This window comes from Papio anubis, chromosome 20 (genome assembly GCF_008728515.1).
Source record: "Papio anubis isolate 15944 chromosome 20, Panubis1.0, whole genome shotgun sequence".
Classification (NCBI taxonomy): domain Eukaryota; kingdom Metazoa; phylum Chordata; class Mammalia; order Primates; family Cercopithecidae; genus Papio; species Papio anubis.
Window position 1 is genome coordinate 9,711,405 of NC_044995.1, and position 19,558 is coordinate 9,730,962.

The following is a 19,558-nucleotide window of genomic DNA, read 5'->3' on the forward strand; positions in this document are numbered from 1 at the left end:
TTTTAAAAAAATTTTTATCTTCTTTAAGTAGAGATGGGATCTCACTATGTTGCCCAGGCTGGTCTTGAACTCCTGGGCTCAAGTGATCCTCCTGCCTTGGCCTCCCAAAGTGCTAGGATTACAGACATGATCCACTGCACCCAACCCAGTGGTACAGTTTTACACGCATTAGATGGTCAAGAAATGCCTAATGCGATAATAAGTATAGAACTTTACTTTGAGAAGACCTAACATTTCCTTCAGAAAGTAAATATGAGAGGGGTGGAGATGGTGCATTATCTTATTTTATTTTTATTATTTTTAAAATGTATACATAATTGTACATATTTATGGGGTAGGCAGCAATATTTCAATACATGTGTACAATGTGTTTTGATCAAATCAGGGTAATTAGCATATTCATCACTTTGTTATTTTGAGACATGGTCGGGCTTTGTCACCCGGGCTGGAGTGCAGTGGTGTGATCTCAGCTCACTGCAACCTCTGCCTCCCAGGCTCAAGCCGTTCTCCCACCTCTGCCCCCTGAGGTGCTGGGAGAATAGGGATGCACCCCCACACCTGGCTAATGTTTGTTGTTTTGGTAGAGATGGGGTTTCACCATGTTGCACAGGCCGATGTTGTTTTCTGATGTGAAGGGAAGAGGGCAACGTGCTAGTTTTATACTAAGGAAAACGAATGACGTACCCAAACTGCCTGCACGGCCCGTTCTGAGAGCCGAAAGGGAGATTTGTTAGACTGCAGTGGAAGATGGAGTGAGGGTGAGAGTTTCTGGGGGAACACGAGACAAGAGCACAGACGGCCAAGGGGACTCACAGGAGGGTTCTGCACAGAGGAGGGAACAGTCAGCCCTGAGAGCTGGGAACGTTAGAGGTCCATGTGGAGCCCGTATTAGAGAAGCTTGAAGAAAGAGGACGGTATGTGGTCCAGCCAGGGTCCCGTGTCATCCACAGTGTGCAGGGAGGAGGATGGGGTCTCCACAGATTCCTTCCATCCCAAACGGAGGTGCCCTCAGACAGAGAGCCAGACAGACAGACAGACACCGGCTGAACGGCTCCTTGATGGAACACCAGGAGGAGGCAGCATGGCCTCCTTTCCACCCTGTAGCCTCTGCCCTCCTGCTCCCATGCTCCACACACACCACAGTCTTTGAGTCGCCTCCCATGCCATGATCCGTCCCTTGGATACGACCATGCCTGGGGTTCAGTGGTCATGAACATAACCCGCGGCTGTGAACATCCGGTCGGCCTCCATCCTGATCCCCGTGTGATTTCCGGGTCGGCGGGAGGGGCGGGAGCGGCCTCTGCACAGCCCTGACCCTGTGCCGCAGGCGCTTCCTCCGGCTGTGCCAGTCCTCTGCCAGAAACCCTGCCAGGAGTATTAGGATCACAGCCCCGAGGCATATGCGGACCAGGTTGCCCTTGGTGTAGTGCTGGCGGGCGGGACCTGGAGGAATGAGGACAGGCAGGAGCGGGTCAAAAAGCCCACCTCCAGGACGCTCTCCGAGCCACATCCTGGGCTTCTCAGAGATCCTGTTATTCTCCACTAGCTGGGATGCCATTCTCTTTCCTGGAGGGTTCGTCCCCTCCTGAGGAGGTGTCAGGGCCAGATGACCCCAATTCTCTAAGTAGCATCTCTCCCTCGTGTGCTGTCACAGGACTCTGAGACAACTAACTCCACCCCAGACACCGATGCTGCCTCCTTATCTGATGTATTGCAAAAGGGAAGACAGTTATAAGGGTGGGGAAGAGATGGAATCTCTCTTTCTCTGACCCTTTTTAAAATCTCAACCTTCCTGCCTGATCTTAATGCGCAATTCTGAACCCCATACGCTGATATTCTGCCTTCACTCTACACACTGGAACCCAAGAGCTGAGAGCTGCAGCCCCTGTGTAGACAAAGGACTTGGCTTTGGGTGGAGATGGGTGAGAAGGAAGGGGGTCTGGAGGGGACGACTTACTCACCAGCTGGAGAGCCTGGCTCCTTTGGACTGGCGGTGATACTCCTAGAAGTCTCTGGGAACCAAAAAAAGGCTAAGTGTGAAATGAAACCATATTCCCTCCCCCGTCACTGTGCCTACTCCGAACACACACACGTGGGGAGGTCGAATTCCACAGCATTTAAGAAGAGCATGGGCCGGGCATGGTGCCTCATGCCTGTAATCCCAACACTTTGGGAGTCTGAGGTGGGAGGCTGGCTTGAGTCCAGGCATTGAAGACCCACCTCAGCAACATGGAAAAACCCTATCTCTACAAAAAATACAAAAATTAGCCAGGCGTGGTGGCACGTGCCAGTAATCCCAGCTACTCAGTGGGGGCTGAGGCAGGAAGATCACCTGAGCCCTGGGAGGTCGAGGCTGCAGTGAGCCAGGATTGCACCACTGTACTCTAGCCTGGGAAACAGAGCAAGACCCTGCCCAAAAAAAAAAAAAGCATGAACTATAGAGTCAGGCTGTCCTCCAGATTTGAACCCCAACTCTATCACCTGTTAGATGTGAGTTATCTGGCAAGTGACTCAGCATCTGTGAACCGGTTTCCCCATGTGTCCAATAAAATTAACGAGATCCCTCATAGGTTGATGTGAAAGTCAAGATAATAATAACGGTAGTAATATAAAGCACGGTGCTTGACATACGGGCACCTCATACGTGCCAGCTCTCTTATTTCTCGAGTTTCTCCTGAGACTTGCCAGGTACTCAGCCATGTGCTGGGCCATGGGAACCCACATATTAATAAGACATTGTCAGGCCAAGCATGGCACTGGCTGAACGCCTGTAATCCCAGCACTTTGGGAGGCCGAGGCAGGCGGATCACCTGAGGTCAAGAAATGCAGACCATCCTGGCCAACAAGGTGAAACCCCGTCTCTTCTAAAAATACGAAAATTAGCCTGAGCGTGGTGGCGCACGCCTGTAGTCCCAGCTACTCAGGAGTCGGAGGTTGCAGTGAGCCGAGATCGCAGAGTGAGCCGAAGTCACAGATCCCAGAGTGAGCAGAGTGAGACTCCGTCTCAAAACAACAACAACAAAAACATAAGACATTGTCCATCTGCGGTTCCCAGACTATTGGAGGAGACAGAAGTAAATTGATTTTTTTTTTTTTTTTTAATATGGAGTCTCACTCTGTTGCCCAGGCTGGAGTGATCTCAGCTCACTGCAATCTCCAACTCCTGGGTTCAAGGGATTCTCCTGCCTCAGCCTTGCAAGTAGCTGGAATTACAGGTGCCCGCCACCACGCCCGGCTAATTTTTGTATTTTCAGTAGAGACAGGGTTTCACCATGTTGGCCAGGCTGGTCTCCCGACCTCAGGTGATCCACCCGCCTTGGCCTCCCAAAGTGCGGGGATGACAGCAAAGCGACAATTTTAATACACTGTGAAAATTGCTGTAATAGACAGCCCACAAGACACTGAGCGAGAGCAGAGGAAGCCACGAATCAAACCTGGACGGCCAAGGCTTTCATGAGGAATTGAGGCCATGGGGAAATGGAAGAAAAGGCAGAGCAAGTAGATTGGATGCAGAGTCAGGAGAGGTTAGGAAGCCTCCCGAAGAGATTAAAGTGACCGTGTGGGGCTGAGAACAGCGTGGGAATGAATGGAAGGTGTGCAGACAAGATTGGAGGGATCAACAGTGGCTGGATATCTAAGCTCATGGAATAGCAAGCTGACGAATTGGAACTGCATCCTGAGGGTGACTGGGAAGTTCTGAACTAAAGATAGGGAAGGACCCCATCACAGGGTTAGAACTCTCTGGGATATGCCGGGCGCAGTGGCTCATGCCTGTAATCCCAGCACTTTGGGAGGCCAAGACGGGTGGATCCCAAGGTCAGGAGTTCAAGACCAGCCTGGCCAAGATGCCGAAACCCCGTCTCTACTAAAAATACAAAAATTAGCCAGGCGTGGTGGCACGCACCTGTAATCTCAGCTACTTGGAGGCTGGGGCAGGAGAATCGCTTGAACCCGGGCAGCAGAGGTTACAGTGAGCCAAGATCTCGCCACTGCACTACAGCCTGGGTGACAGAGCAAGACACCACCTCTAAAAAATAAAAATAGAACTCTCGGATCAGGTACCTCATGAAAGCAAGAGTCCCGTGGGCCCAATGGAGATACCTCACCTGTTATCAGGGAATCCGTGAAGGCGTTTAGTCTAGAAGGAAATGGGGATTTTCCAGGAAAGGCAAGGGGAAAGAGACTGAGGAAAGCGTATCTGCAGAGGCCTGGAGTGGTTAGAAGATGTTCTAGGTCCAGGCGCCTACGGTCTGTGCGTCCGAGCACGGGCTCTACCTACGGTCTGTGCGTCCGAGCACGGGCTCTACCTACGGTCTGTGCGTCCGAGCACGGGCTCTACCTGGACACAGTGGGGAGCAAGATTAAATACTCGGATCACAGCCCAGTCCAAAGGCCTAGGACTTTATCCTGGGAGCAGTGCGTAGGGATAGCTGGCGGTGTTCCCACCACAGCCTTGGCCCCGCCGTCTTTGAAATGGCCCCATTACCCAAAATGCTCCTCCTCCTGAACCCCAGAGCTCCCCTCTGCGCCCATGCTCTATCCTCACACCAAGGACTTTCCTGGGAAGAGACAGACAGTTCCGTGAAGCGATTAAAAGCCTATAGGCTTAGATAGTGGAAGAGAGAGCTCCGTCCTCACACTCCTTTCTGCTGAGCATGAAATGCCTGGTGACTCACCAGTTGTGAAGACTTTGTTTGTGAGTGAAACGGTCAGTTCAGTGGTGGCTTCTGGGAATTCTAAGAATTATAAGAAAGCAAAACAATGTGAAGTCTTCCCCGTGGTTCTCTATATCCTCTAGATACCTCCATTCCTCTTCTGAGATGTCTAGGCTCCCTGAAACCCCTTTCTCTGACACACACAGCGCAGACGCTGAATACAGACAGATTCGAAAGGTGTAAGACTTATCTTCCATCGCCGGCTGAGTAAGAAGCAGATCCGTTCATCAGTTGATGGGCACTTGGGTTTTTCCCACATTTTGCTATTATGAATATTGCTGCTGTGAACATTCACATACAAGTTTTTGTGTGATCATAAGTTTTCTGTTCTCTTGGGTACACACCCAGGGCTGATTGAATCACTGGGTCATAGAGTAACTCTGTGTTTTACTTTTTACTTTTTGAAAAACTACCAGACTGTTTTTCTTTCTTTTCTTTTTTTTTTTTTCTTTTTCTTTTTCTTTGTTTTTTTTTTTTTTTGAGACGGAGTCTCGTTCTGTTGCCCAGGCTGGAGTGCAGTGGCGCGATCTCAGCTCGCTGCAACCTCCACCTCCCGGGTTCAAGCGATTCTCCTGCCTCAGCCTCCTGAGTAGCTGGGATTACAGGTGCCCGCCACCATGCCTGGCCAACTTTTTTTTTGTACTTTAGTAGAGATTGGGTTTCAACATGTCGGCCAGGATGGTCTCGATCTCCTGACCTTGTGATCCACCCTCCTCAGCCTCTCAAAGTGCTGGGATTACAGGCTGTGCCTGGCCACAGACTGTTTTTCAAGGCAGCTGCACCATTTTATATTCCCACCAGCAATACAGGAAGGTTCTTCCAAATCCTCACCAGTACTTCTTGTCCGTTTGTTTTATTTTAATAATCACAGCCATCCTAGTTAGCATGGTAGGTACATTTTATGGTATGTGGATTATATCTCAATTTGAAGAAGAATAAGTGGATCCGCATCTTCATGAGCTCATGTTAGGAAGAATGAGCTCGTGTTAGCCTCAGAAGAAGAATGAGCTTGTGTTAGCCGGGCGCGGTGGCTCACACCTGTAATCCCAGCACTTTGGGAGGCTGAGGCAGGTGGATCACAAGGTCAGGAGATCGAGACCATCCTGGCTAACATGGTGAAACCCCGTCTCTATTAAAAATACAAAAAATTAGCCGAGCGTGGTGGCAGGCGCCTGTAGTCCCAGCTACTTGGGAGGCTGAGGCAGGAGAATGGCGTGAACCCAAGAGGCGCAGGTTGCAGTGAGCCAAGATCGCACCACTGCACTCCAGCCTGGGCGACAGAGTGAGACTTTGTCTCAAAAAAAAAAAAAAAAAAAAAAGAATGAGCTTGTGTTAGCCTCAGAACATGGGATCTCCACCTTCCTACTTAGGCCATTTTCTTAACCAGGGACCTCCTGTGGCCACCAAAATGTTTCCTGAACTGCCTCGGCTGATAAATATGAAGCTCTTGTGGTGGGTACCATCCTGGGAGTCTTTTTATGGTGGACCTAGCTCTGCAAAACCTAGTTTATGCTCAGCTCTCTGTGGCATAATGAGAGTGTGGGTATTATTTGGTCTTTGTTACTTCCTGTGAGATGCATTAATAAGCCTTGTTTCTTTTTTTTTTTTAATTAAAATTTATTTTAAGTTCCAGGATCCATGTGCAGGAGGTGCAGGTTTGTTACACAGGTAAACGTGTGGTTTGCTGCACCCATCAACCATCACCTAGGTATTAAACCCCACACGCGTTAGCTATTTTTCCTGATCCTCTCCCTCCCCTGACTCCCCCCTACAGGCCCCAGTGTGTGTTGTTCCCCTCCCTGTGTCCATGTGTTCTCATTGTTCAGCTCCCACTTACAAGTGAGAAAGTGTGGTATTTGCTTTTCTGTTCTTGCGTTAGTTTGCTGAGGATAATGGCTTCCAGCTCCATCCATGTCCCTGCAAAGGACATGACCTCATTCCTTTTTATAGCTGCATAGTATTCCATGCTGTGTATGTACCATATTTTCTTTATGCAGTCTGTCATTGATGGGCATTTGGGTTGATTCTATGTCTTTGCTATTGTGAATAGTGCTGCAATGAACATATGTGTGCATGTTATCTTTATAATACAATGATTTATATGCTTTTGGATATATAACCAGTAATGGGATTGCTGGGTCAAATGGTATTTCTGACCGGGTGCAGTGGCTCACACCTGTAATCCCAGCACTCTGGGAGGCCGAGGTGGGCAGACCGCCTGAGGTCAGGAGTTCAAGACCAGCCTGGCCAAGGTGGTGAAACCCGTCTCTATCGAAAATACAAAAATTAGCCAGGCATTGTGGCATGCACCTGTAGTCCCACCTACTTGGGAGGCTGAGGCAGGAGAATCACTTGAACCTGGGAGGCAGAGGTTGCAGTGAGCCAAGATCTCACCACTGCACTCCAGCCTGGGCGATGCAGTAAGACTCCATCTCAAAAAAAAAAGAAAAAAAAAAGAAGGCTTAGCCAGGCGTGGTGGCTCACACCTGTAATCCCAGCACTTTGCCGAGGCGGGCAGATCACCTGAGGCCAAGAGTTCAAGACCAGCCTGACCAACATGGTGAAACCCCATATCTACAAAAATACAAAAATTAGCTGGGCATGATGGCAGGTGCCTGTAATCCCAGCTACTCGGGAGGCTGAGGCAGCAGAATCGCTTAAACCCGGGAGGTGCAGGTTGCAGTGAGCTGAGATCACACCACTACACTCCAGTCTGGGTGACAGAGCAAGACTCTCAAAAAAAAAACAAAGGCAGCATTTGTAAAGCACACCTGGCACATTCTGGGATATTTAACAAGGAAATGCATGTAACTCCTGTCCCTCCTTTTTGAACCTCAGTTCTGTTTCTTCTTCTGGATTCCTGGGTCCTACCCCTCACTGTGACCCTGGGGGCAAAACAGACTTTTTCTACCAAAAAACTAAATGATGTATTTTGTTTGATTTAATATGACGTTGTTAAGTGTACTGACCAGTGGCATTGGGTATGTTCACATTGTGGTACAATATGTTGACCTCTAGAAGCTATTTTTCTTGCAAAACTGAAACTCTATGCCCATTAAACACTCATTCCTGCTCTCCCCTCTTTCTGGCCCTTAACAACCACCGTTGTACTTTGTGTTTCTACAATTTTGACATTAGATACCTCCTTTGAGTAGAATCATATAGTAGTTGTCCTTTTATGACTGACTTATTTTACTTAGCATAATGTTCTCAAGGTATATCCATGTTGTAGTATGTGTCAGAATTTCCTTCTTTTTTAAGGCTGCGTAATATTCCATTGCATGTATATAACCACATTGTTATATACATGTGGTATGTGTATAACCACATATATATGAGGTATGCTGCTCTCTTTTGAAAGAAACCCCCTTTAAGAATGGTAGCCAAGGCTGGCACGGTGGTTCACGCCTGTAATCCCAGCACTTTGGGAGGCTGAGACAGGCAGATCATGAGGTCAGGAGTTCGAGACCAGCCTGACCCACAGAGTGAAACCCCGTCTCTACTAAAAATACAAAAATTAGCCGGGCATGGTGGCATGCACCTGTAATCCCAGCTACTCGGGAGGCTGAGGCAGGAGAATCGCTTGAACCCGGGAGGCGGAGGTTGCAGTGAGCTGAGATCGCCCCACAGCACTCCAGCCTGGGTGACAGAGTGAGACTTCATCAAAAAAAAAAAAAAAAAAAGAAAAGAAACCTCCATCCTCCCAGCTGCCTGCAACCCAGGGCTTCCTGCCCTCCCACGTCCTCCCCACCTATGGCCCCTCCCCTCGGAATGGCCCTCAGGACCTACAAAGGCTGAGGAAGAAAGGTTTGGTCTGCACCACCCCTACCTGTGACCATGAGCTCCAGGGGGTCGCTGGGAGCCGACCACAGGTATGGGTCCCTGCTGGAGAAGCTGTAGCACCGGTAGGTTCCGCTGTGGGCAGCGGTCACCGTGATGATGGGGAAACTAGCCCGGTACCATCTCTCGGGATTCTTGTAGGGCGCAGGGTCCCCTTCCTTGTACAGAGCAAATTGGTCAAAGCCATACCGGGTCTGACACTGTAGGGTCACGTCCCCTCCTGAGGACACCGCCGGGCCGGGCTGGGCTGAGAGCGACGGCTTGGCAAAAACTCCTGGGAGAAAAGGAAAGTCTGATGTTAAAGGCAGCAGCCAGCATCTCAGCTGAGACTGGGGAGGTGCCCACACCTGCCTGAGAGCTGGGGAGCTTTCTGGCTGTATCCCTCCCAGACCGCACACTCCCCCACCCAAGCTCACAGAGAGGTCAAGTCACCGAGTGGTTGAGGAAGCGGGGCTGTGCGCTCACATCCTAGTGCCTGGGTGCAAATCCTGGTTCTGCCTTTAAGTGGCCCCGGAGACAAATCTCCCTCTGTGTCTGAGCCTCAGTGCCTTGTTCTGCTAAAACGGGGATGATCGAACGAGACAGTACACAGTAAGCATTTAGCAGAGTGCCTGTTGCCTAGCAAGCGCTTGAAATGAGATGGGAGTAAGTAAACAGCTTAAGCTTATACCATGCCGTAAGCTTGCATTGCCACATACAATCGTTACGTTGGAAACGTGGCTGACGGTGCCAGCTCTGGGTGCCTTCCAAACTCATGACGTACATCAGTTCAGTGAATCCTCAGAGACCTGTGGAATCCTCACTCTTAACATCCCTATTTTATAAATGAAACTAAGGCATATGGCGTTAAAGAATTTGTCCAACCCCAGGTAACAAGACGGCAGTGCGTACTTGAAATTTGCTAAGAGGGTAGATTATAAGTGTTCTCACACGCAAAAGAAAAGTTAACTGTGCGAGGTGATGTATGTTAATTAGCTTGCTCGTGGTAACTATCTCACAGTGGATACGTACATCAAAACATGTACGCCTTGGATATGTTCCATTTTTGTTTTTCAATTATAACTCAACAAACCTGGAAAATTTTAAATTAAAAATAAATAAATAACTTGTCCAAGATCATAAGGGGCAGAGCTGAAATTTGCACTCACGGAGTTTGATTCTAGGGTCTCCACTCCTCAGCACGAACCTACACTACTCTGACGTGAAGGTATTGTAGTCCGGTGTGGTGATGCATGCTCGCACACAGGAGTCAGTAAGATAAAGGTTGAGGCCGGGTGCGGTGGCTCACACCAGTCATCCCAGCACTTTGGGAGGCCAATGTGGGAGGACTGCTTGAGCCTAGGAAGTCGAGGCTGCAGTGAGCCATGATCACTGTACTCTAGCCTGGGTGACAGAGTGAGACCTTGTCTCAGAAAAAGACAAAGAGAGAAAACAAAAGAAAGGAAGTAAGGAAGAGAAAAATATAAGCTGCCTGATAATTTTGGCATTCACTCAACAAGAAGAAAAAAGAGAGGAAGGAAGGGAGAGAGGGAGGAAGAGAGGGTGGAAGGAAGGAAGGATATAAGCTGCCTGATAATTGTAACATTCACTCAGGAAATTTTCTCTTAAGCAACTATTAAGTGTCTGTCTGTATTCTTTTTTTGTTGTTTTGTTTTGTTTGGTTCTGTTTTGTTTTGTTTCGCTCTGTCGCCCAGGCTGGAGTGCAATGGCATGATCTCGGCTCACTGCAACCTCCGCCTCCCAGGTTGAAGCAATTCTTCTGCCTCAGCCTAGAGAGCAGCTGGGATTACAGGCACTCGCCATCATGCCCAGCTAATTTTTGTATTTTGTAGAGTTTCACTATGTTGGCCAGTCTGGTCTTGAACCTCTGACCTCAGGTGATCCACCCGCCTTGGCCTCCCAAAGTGCTGGGATTACAGGCATGAACCACCCGCTCCCAGCCCTGGATTCTAACAACAAAAAAAAAATCCCATCAGGAATTAAAAATAGACAACCATCACCAAGGTAAAAATAAAGGTATACTTGACATACCAGATAGTGAGGAGGACCATTTTGACTAGGGTGGTGGGGTAAATACTTAATAAGAAGATGGCATTTGAGTCTGACCCCAAAAGAAGTAATGAGGCGGCCAGGCTGGTCCATCCTAGCAGCAGAGAGGAGTGAGGGAGGAAAGAGGGGAGGTAGGCAGAATTTACAACGCGGAATAGACCACAGTGCAGCGGGCCAGGAATTAGGCTGGCATGAGTGAGGCACTCTCCTGGTATGTAAAATGTAATTATTCCCAAACAATTAACATATTTGAAAAAATGTTTGCAAATTTGAAGAGTAGGTCATTAAAACTCACATTATTCTATTTGAATACTTATTCCCGTGAAAGAAAGATTTATTATGTTTTTTTTTTTTTTTGAGACGGAGTCTCGCTCTGTCGCCCAGGCTGGAGTGCAGTGGCACGATCTTGGCTCACTGCAAGCTCCGCCTCCCGGGTCCACGCCATTCTCCTGCCTCAGCCTCCTGAGTAGCTGGGACTACAGGTGCCCGCCACCGCGTCCGGCTAATTATTTTGTATTTTTAGTAGAGACGGGGTTTCACTGTGTTAGCCAGGATGGTCTCCATCTCTTGGCCTTGTGATCCGCCCACCTCGGCCTCCCAAAGTGCTGGGATTACAGGCGTGAGCCACCGCATCTGGCCTATGGTTAGTTTTTTGTTTGTTTGTTTGTTTGTTGATACAGGATCTTACTCTGTCACCCAAGCTGGAGTGCAGAGGCACGATCACAGCTCTCTGCAGCCTCAGCCTCCCTGGCTCAAGTGGTCCTCCTGCCTCAGCCTCCCAAAGTGCTGGGATTACAGGTGTGAGCCACTGGGACCAGTGCTATGTTTATTTTTTAGTTGTAACAAATGTAAGATGTTAACATGAGGGGATCCTGGGTGAAATATTTTCATTAATATTATCTTTGCAACTTTTCTGTCAGTCTAAAAATGATTCCAAAACCAAGTTTTTAATTAAAAAGAATCCTGAGCCAAGCATGGTGGCCTGTGACTGTAGTCCCTGCTACTCATGAGGCTGAGGCAGGAGGATTGCTTAAGGCAAGGAGTTCCAGGCTGCCGTGAGCTATGATTGCTCCTGTGAACAGCCACTGCACTCCAGCCTGGGCCACATAGCAAGAGCCCATCTCTAATTTTTTTAAGTGCATTAAAACACAGATAAAGGAGTGCCTGTCTTTCGTTTTGGCACAGGCACTGCCTGATTCTGCCTTTATGTGAAATTCTGATTTTTTTTTCATCGTGGATGGTTTGCGATTTCTTTTGATTTTTTAAAAAATTGCATTAAAATGTTATTCACACCCAGATGCAGTGGCTCAGGCCTGTAATCCCAACACTTTGGGAGGCCAAAGTGGAAGGATTGCTTGAGCCCAGGAGTTTGAGACCAGTCTAAGCAACATAGCGAGACCCTCTCTCTCTCTTTTATTTTAATGCCTTTTGTGAAAACTGTCAAGAGACCCCATCTCCACAAAAAAAATTAAAAATGAGCTGGGCATGGTGGTGCACACCTGTAGTCCCAGCTACTCGGAGGGCTGAGGCAGGAGAATCACTTGAACTTAGGAGGTGGAGGCTGCAGTGAGCCAAGATCGCACCACCGCACTCCAGCGTGGGTGACGCAGCAAGGCCCTGTGTCCAAAAAACAAAACAAAATATTATTCACATTGATCCATAAATGTTGTGGCACCACCACCCGCTAGGCCAGTGCCTGGTTTGCCTCGCCCTAATTCTGGCCCTAATCCCTGCTCTCAGTGTCCCCCATGTTTGTGCCCTGAACGGAGGACCAGGCAGTCCCAGGCTCCGATCCCCCTTCCTTTACCGGTGGCAACGAGCTCCAGCTGGTCGCTGGGCGGGGACCAGAGGCTTCCGTTCTGGTAGGAGCAGCGGTAGCGTCCGGCCAGACGTTTCTTCATGGCCGGGATGAAGAGCACCGCCTGATCCTGGTAACTGCTGGAACTCAGCTTCTCCAGGCGGTACAGGTCCACGCCCGGAGGTCCCTGGCACCGGAGGGTCACTGGCTTCTCCAGGGGCACCAGGGAGCTGGGCAGAGCCTGGAGGGAGGGCTTAGGCAGTGGGCCTGGAAGAGGAGCAGAGCTGGGTCAGCCTCCCCGCAGACGCCGCCTGGGCCCCGCTGCCCTGGCACGCTGGCGGATCCCGCAGGAGGGAAGGGGTCTGGGGGAAGGACTCACCTCTCTGCGCTGGCACATGCCCCAGACACAGCCCTGAGGAAAGAAGAAAGGGACCAGATGCCAGGACGCGCTTGTATGGACATTCCCGCCTGCTGGGCGCGGTGATAAGACATTTGCACGCATATGCTTTATTCTGTGCTAATTATTTATTTCTTCAAAAGATACATGTGCATGTAATTTAAGTGAGAGAAGCCAGTCAGAAAAAGCCATATAGCCTATGAGGTCGTTTACATGAAATATCCAGAAGAGGTAAATCTATAGAAGACGGAGAAGAAAACAGATCCATGGCTGGGGGTGGGGGGAGAGGAGGGCGAGACGTGGCGGCGGAACGGGCGTGGGGTTCCCTCGGAGGGTCCCGAAATGTCTGATGGTTGCACAACATTGAATGTACCAAATGCCAGCTATAGCAGACTTTTCTATGTATTTTACCACAATGACAACTATTTTAAGGCCAGGCATGGTGGCTCACACTATAATCCCAGCACTTTGGGAGGCCAAGGAGGGTGGATCATCTCAGGTCAGGAGTTGGAGACCAGCCTGGCCAACATAGTGAGACCTCATTTCTACCAAAAAAAAAAAAAAATTAGGCAGGCATGGTGGTATGCGCCTGTGGTCCAAGCTACTTGGGGTGGCTGAGGTTGGGAGGATTCCTTGAGCCCAGGATTCCTGGTCAAGCCTGCAGTGAGCCAAGATGGTGCCCTCTGCGCTCCAGCCTGGACAGCATTGTGAGACCCCTGTCTCAAAAAAATAGATCTTTTGAAAGTCAAGCAGAGATTCCTTGACCAACCCTGTCCAGCTCCCGCCACTGTCCCCGCCCCGCATACATTTTTTACTATTTCTCTTGTTCCTTCTGGCATTTTTATATCTTCATCGTTCTAGGAAAAAGTACGCATGCTGCTATCTGTGGATTCCTTCATGTTAGACATTGCCCGTTGACTTCCTCAGTGGATGTGAGGAATGGGACCTCAGATATTGCTGTCCCTTCGTTTCCTCCCTTCGGTCTCCAATATGAAATAATATCCAAGGGCATTCCAATAGTATGCAATTGTATAGACAAGTATTGTAAATACTATTGCATATTGTATATTGTTGTATTTTATTGCATATGTAATACATGCAGTAAAACCCCACACTAATGGGATGCATTGGACTGCAAGGATGGAGCAGGATGGAGCCCCAGTGTGTAAGTCAGGTCATCTCAGCGTGTACTGGCCATGGGTTTCACAGTATTTGCAACGTTTGGTTGAATCAATATTCCGTGATTACATGGTAGGATGTAATACATATGATAATATATCGTTTCAAGTAGCCTTAAGGAGGATGGTGAAAGTTCCCAACACAGAGAAAGGATGCATGTTTGAGAACATGGGTGTGCTGCTTACCCTGATCTGATCACTGTATGTATATACACATATAGTGCATATATGTAAACATACATCTGTGCGTACATGTATATGTGCATATACATATGTGGACATATGTGTGTGCACATATGTATACGCACACATATATGTATATGTGTGTATACATCTGTGTATATGCATGTGTATGTATGTATATAAATACATGTATATAAGTGATCCCCTCCTGGGATTGCTTGAGCCCAGGAGGTCAAGGCTGCCGTGAGATAAGATTGCACCACTGGCCGGGCGCGGTGGCTCATGCCTATAATCCCAGCACTTTGGGAGGCCAAGGTGGGTGGATCACAAGGTCAGGAGTTCGAGACCAGCCTGGTCAACATGGTGAAACACCATCTCTACTAAAAATATAAAAAATTAGCTGGGCATAGTGGCACATGCCTATAATCCCAGCTACTTGGGAGGCTGAGTCAGGAGAATTACTTGAACCCGGGAGGTGGAGGTTGCAGTGAGCTGAGATCGTACCACTGCATTCCAGCCTGGGCAACACGCAAGACTCCATCTCAAGAAAAAAAAAATTGAGATTGCACCACTGCACTCAGGACTGGGCAACAGAGCAAGACCCTGTCTCAGTAAAATAAGACAAAAAAAAAGGTACTAATTATCTGAAATTCAAATTTAACCAAGCATCCAGTGTTTTATCTGGTAACCCTCATTCTTACACACACACACACACACACACACACACACACAGAGGCGGGATAGTTGTCATTCCCACTGCAAACAAGGAAACTAGGCAGAGGCTGAGCAACCTTCCGTAGCTCACATAGCAAGAAGTGGGTGAACCCAGATCATCTCTTGACTCTGAGCTCAGAAAATGACAACTGGTCACCAGCTCCCCAGTGGCCACCACCCATTGTCGACCACAGGCTCCCTCTGCACCCCAACCCAAGCTCCGGCCGCTTCTCTGTCCCCCTCCTCCTGCCCCATCACAGCCCACCTCAGCCTCTTTGTAGCAACCCTGTACCATGGCTGGGAACCTTCCAGGTGCCGGGCCGAGCGCCTCCTGTGCGTGGACTCCAAGTCGCCGTAATCGCACGGGTTAGCTAACGTTATCAGTCCCCTCTTACACATCAGGCTAGTGAGACAGAATCTTATCCACAGTCCTACACCTGGCAGGAGGGGAGTTCAAACCCTAGCAGCACCGTTTAGTGGTAAAGAGTGTGGACCTGGGAATTTACAGGAGCAGAGGTGGTTACCGGGGTGGTGGGGTAAGGTTTGGGGAGATGTTGGTCGAAGGAGACACAGTTTTAGTTGGACAGGAGGAGTGTATCTTGGAGATCTATTGCACATCGTGGTGACTGTAGTTAATAACAACATATTGCACACTCGCATATCACTGAGAGTAGATTTTAAAGTTCTCACTGGCCAGGCGCGGTGGCTCACACCTGTAATCTCAGCATTTTGGGAAGCCAAGGCGGGTGGATCACCTGAAGTCAGGAGTTCAAGACCAGCCTGACCAACATGGTGAAACCCTGTCTCTACTAAAAGTACAAAAATAAGATGGGCGTAGTGGCAGGAGCCTGTAATCCCAGCTACTCAGGAGGCAGAGGCAGGAGAATCACTTGAACCTGGGAGATGGAGGTTGCAGTGAGTTGACATCATGCCACTGCACTCCAGCCTGGGCGACAGAGTGAGACTCTGTGTCAAAAAATCAGTAAAAATAAATGAGTGTGAAATACTACTCAGCCATTAAAAGGAACAAAATAATGTCCTTTGGCCAGGCACAGTGGCTCACGCCTGTAATGCCAGCACTCTGGGAGGCCGAGGCGGGTGGATCATGAGGTCAAGAGATCAAGACCATCCTCCTCAACATGGTGAAACCCCGTCTCTACTAAAAATACAAAAATTAGCTGGGCGTGGTGGCAGGCGCCTGTAGTCCCAGCTACTCGGGAGGCTGAGGCAGGAGAATTGCTTGAACCCGGGAGGAGGAGGTTGCAGTGAGCCAAGATCACGCTGCTGTACTCCAGTCTCAGCAACAGCCAGATTCCATCTCAAAAAAAAAAAAAAGTCTTGCAGCAACTTGGATGTAGCTGGAGGCATTATTCTAAGTAAAGTAACACAGGAGTGGAAAACAAAAATCTATGTTCTCACTTACAAGTGAGAGCTAAGCTGTGGGTATGCAAAGGCATACGGGGTGATGTAATGGACTTCAGAGACTCAGAAGGGAAAGGCAGAAGGGGGGTAGGGATGAAAAACTACACATTAGGTACAAGGTATACTACTCAGGTGACAGGGGCACTAAAATCTCAGAATTCACCACTATATAGTTCATCCATGTAATCAATAACCACTTGTATCCCAAAAGCAATTGAAGCAAAAATTAAGCCAGAGGCAGTAACCTGTACAGGTCACACCTGTAACCCCAACGCTTTGGGAGGCCGAGGTGGGTGGATCGCTTGAACCCAAGAGTTCGAGACCAGCCTGGGCAGCATAGCAAGACCCCATAACTACAAAAATTACAAAAATGAGCCAGGCATGATGGTGTGCAACTGTGGTTCCAGCTACTCAGGAGGCTCATGGGGAAGGATTGGTTGAGCCTGGGAGGTTGAGGCTGCAGTGAGCCATGATCATGCCACTGCACTCCAGCCTGGGTGACAGAAGTGAGGCCCTGTCTCAAGTAAAATTAAAGTTAAAACAGGCCAGACGCGGTGGCTCACGCCTGTAACCCCAGCACTTTGGGAGGCCGAGGCAGGTGGATCACCTGAAGTCAGGAGTTCAAGTCCAGCCTGGCCAACATGTTGAAACCCTGTCTCTACTAAAAATATAAAAATTAGCAGGACCTGGTGGTAGATGCCTGTAATCCCAGCTACTTCGGAGGCTGAAGCAGGAGAATCACTTGGACCCAGGAGGCTGAGTTTGCAGTGAGCCAAGATCGTGCCACTGCATTCCAGCCTGAGCGACCGACAGAGTGAGACTCCGTCTCAAAAAAAAAAAAAAAAATTTAAAACAAAGAATACACCCATGGAGGTTGTTTATATTCACAGTTAACCCTCTCATCTCCAGTAACACAACCATCTCCTTCCTGCTTAGCCTTTTGGAGATGCTGTCCTTTTAGTGGTCAAATTCTCCTGAAGAAATCAGGAAATAATGCATTCGACCTGCCACCCATCGGTCAGGAGACTCTTATTTACTCCACTGCTGTAGGGGATACTGACAAATCCATAACCTAGTCCAGATATCATGAAGTCCACAATTTTTTTTTTTTTTTTTTTTTTTGAGACGGAGTTTTGCTCTTGTTGCCCAGGCCGGAGCGTAATGGTGTGATCTCGGCTCACCGCAACCTCCGCCTCCCGGATTCAAGCAATTCTCCTGCCTCAGCCTCCAGAGTAGCTGGGATTACAGGCATGCACCACCACACCCAGATAATTTTGTATTTGCAGTAGAGATGGGGTTTCTCCATGTTGGTCAGGCTGGTCTCCAACTCCCAACCTCAGATGATCCATCCGCCTCGGTCTCCCAAAGTGCGTGAGCCACGGCACTCAGCGTTTTTTTGAGACAGACTCTCTCTGTTGCCCAGGCTGGAGTGCAATGCCTGACATCAGCTCACTGCAACTTCTGCCTCCCGGTTTCAAGCAATTCTCCCACCTCAGCCTCCCGAGTAGCTGGGATTACAGGCACCCCCCATCATGCCCGGCTAATTTTTGTAGAGACGGGGTTTTGCCATGTTGGCCAGGCTGGTCTTGAACTCCTGACCTCAGGTGATCCACCCACCTTGGCCTCCCAAAGTTGAGATTACAGGCATGAGCCACCGTGCCTGGCCCACAGTTATTTAAAAAGGGGCAACTGCAGTGTCATAGAACAAAGTTGTGACCAATGCTAGGACACCTCTGTTCATTTCCTGACCCAGCCACGAATACGCTGGAATAACTCAGGCAAAACACACCACCTCGCTAGCCCTCCACTTCCCACCCAACCAATGAAGGGGCTCTCATAGGTCCCTTTTTGTCCTGAAATTCATCACCGATGCAAATTTCTTAAAAAATCCTTTGTCTGGCAGTCCAGGCCTGTCTTTCAGCACTTCCCAGATCGACCCTCAGGACTCACCAAGACAGAAGAGGGCAGTCAGGGATGGAGACATGGTTCCTCAGCCCTGTCCTGAGCTCTGTGGCCAGGGAGGGAAGTGGGGGGAGCCTGGGGCACGGGCTCAGGATGTGATGAGGATGAAGAATGCTCTCCTCCCTTCCTCCGCCAGCCCCGGCCTTTCCTAATTGAGACTCATCGAGCCGTAGCCGGCTCCCCAGGACAGTGACTTGCACACAAGCTCCAAGGAGCCGCGCTTATCTCCTCTGGCCAGCCTGGCGTTGCACCGTTCGTCTGCCTGCTGGGGCCTGGCCTGTGTTCCCGTGCTCCCATAAACTCCCTGATGTCGCTAGGAAAATACTCATCAAAACCACAGTGAGATATGACTTCACAACTTCTGGGATGGCTATAATTTTTTTTTTTTTTTTTCCAGACAGAGTCTCGCTCTTTTTGCCCAGGCTGGAGTGCAGTGGCGCCATCTCGGCCCACTACAACCTCCACCTCCTGGGTTCAAGTGATTCTGCAGCCTCAGCCTCCCAAATGGCTGGCGTTATAGGTATGTACCACCACCACGCCGGGCTAATTTTTGTATTTTTAGTAGAGATGGGGTTTCACCACATTGGCCAGGCTGGTCTTGAACTCCGAACTTCAGGTGATCTGCCCACATCGGCCTCCCAAAGGGCTGGGATTACAGGCATGAGCCACTGCGCCCGACCAGCTATAATTTTTTTTTAATGGAAAATAGCAAACGTTGGTGAGTATGCAGAGAAGTTGGACTGCGCGTGCCTTGCTGGCGGGGACATAACATGGTGCCACTGCTGTGGAAAACAGTTTTAGCAGCTCCTCCAAAAGTTAAACGTGGGATTGCCATAAAATCCAGCAATTCCACTTCTGGGTATACACCTAAAAGAATTGAAAACAGGATCTCGAACATATTTGCACACCAGTGTTCATAGCAGCTTTATTCACAATAGCCAAGAGGTGAAACCAGCCAAATATCCATCAACAACAATGGATAAACAACATGCGGTATATACAGACAAGGTAATATCAACCAGCCTTCATTAAAAGAATAAAAATCAGCCAGGCGCGGTGGCTCACGCCTGTAATCCCAGCACTTTGGGAGGCTGAGGCGGGTGGATCACTTGAGGTCAGGAGTTCGAGACCAGCCTGGTTAACATGGTGAAACCCCATCTCTACTAAAAATACAAAAATTAGCTGGGCATTAAATTAGCCGGGCATGGTGGCACACGCCTGTAATCCCAGCTACTTGGGAGATGGAGGCATGAGTCCCTGAGTAGCTGGGACTACAGGCTCCCGCCACCATGCCTGGCTA

At 49.1% G+C, this 19,558-nt stretch overlaps 1 protein-coding gene across 1 annotated transcript; it reads right to left on the reverse strand.

The window, feature by feature from the left end:
* On the reverse strand, positions 1–18,383 carry GP6 (glycoprotein VI platelet). The gene is made up of 7 exons (XM_003916105.5): positions 18,247–18,383; positions 12,782–12,814; positions 12,412–12,669; positions 8,545–8,829; positions 4,677–4,736; positions 1,962–2,012; positions 1–1,443 (listed from the first exon to the last, which is right to left on the reverse strand). The coding sequence occupies exons 1-7, from the start codon at positions 18,278–18,280 to the stop codon at positions 1,208–1,210; spliced, it is 957 nt and encodes a 318-aa protein (XP_003916154.2). The 5' UTR covers positions 18,281–18,383; the 3' UTR covers positions 1–1,207.
* Between the last annotated feature and the right edge of the window lie 1,175 nt (positions 18,384–19,558).

Coding starts and splice junctions, on each gene's coding strand:
- GP6 (XM_003916105.5), bottom strand. CDS start 18,280: ATGTCTCCATCCCTGACTGCCCTCTTCTGTCTTG. Junction 8,830..12,411: donor GCTGGAGCTCGTTGCCACCG/GTAAAGGAAGGG, acceptor CTTTTCTCCCAG/GAGTTTTTGCCAAGCCGTCG. Junction 2,013..4,676: donor AAACAAAGTCTTCACAACTG/GTGAGTCACCAG, acceptor TTTGGTTCCCAG/AGACTTCTAGGAGTATCACC.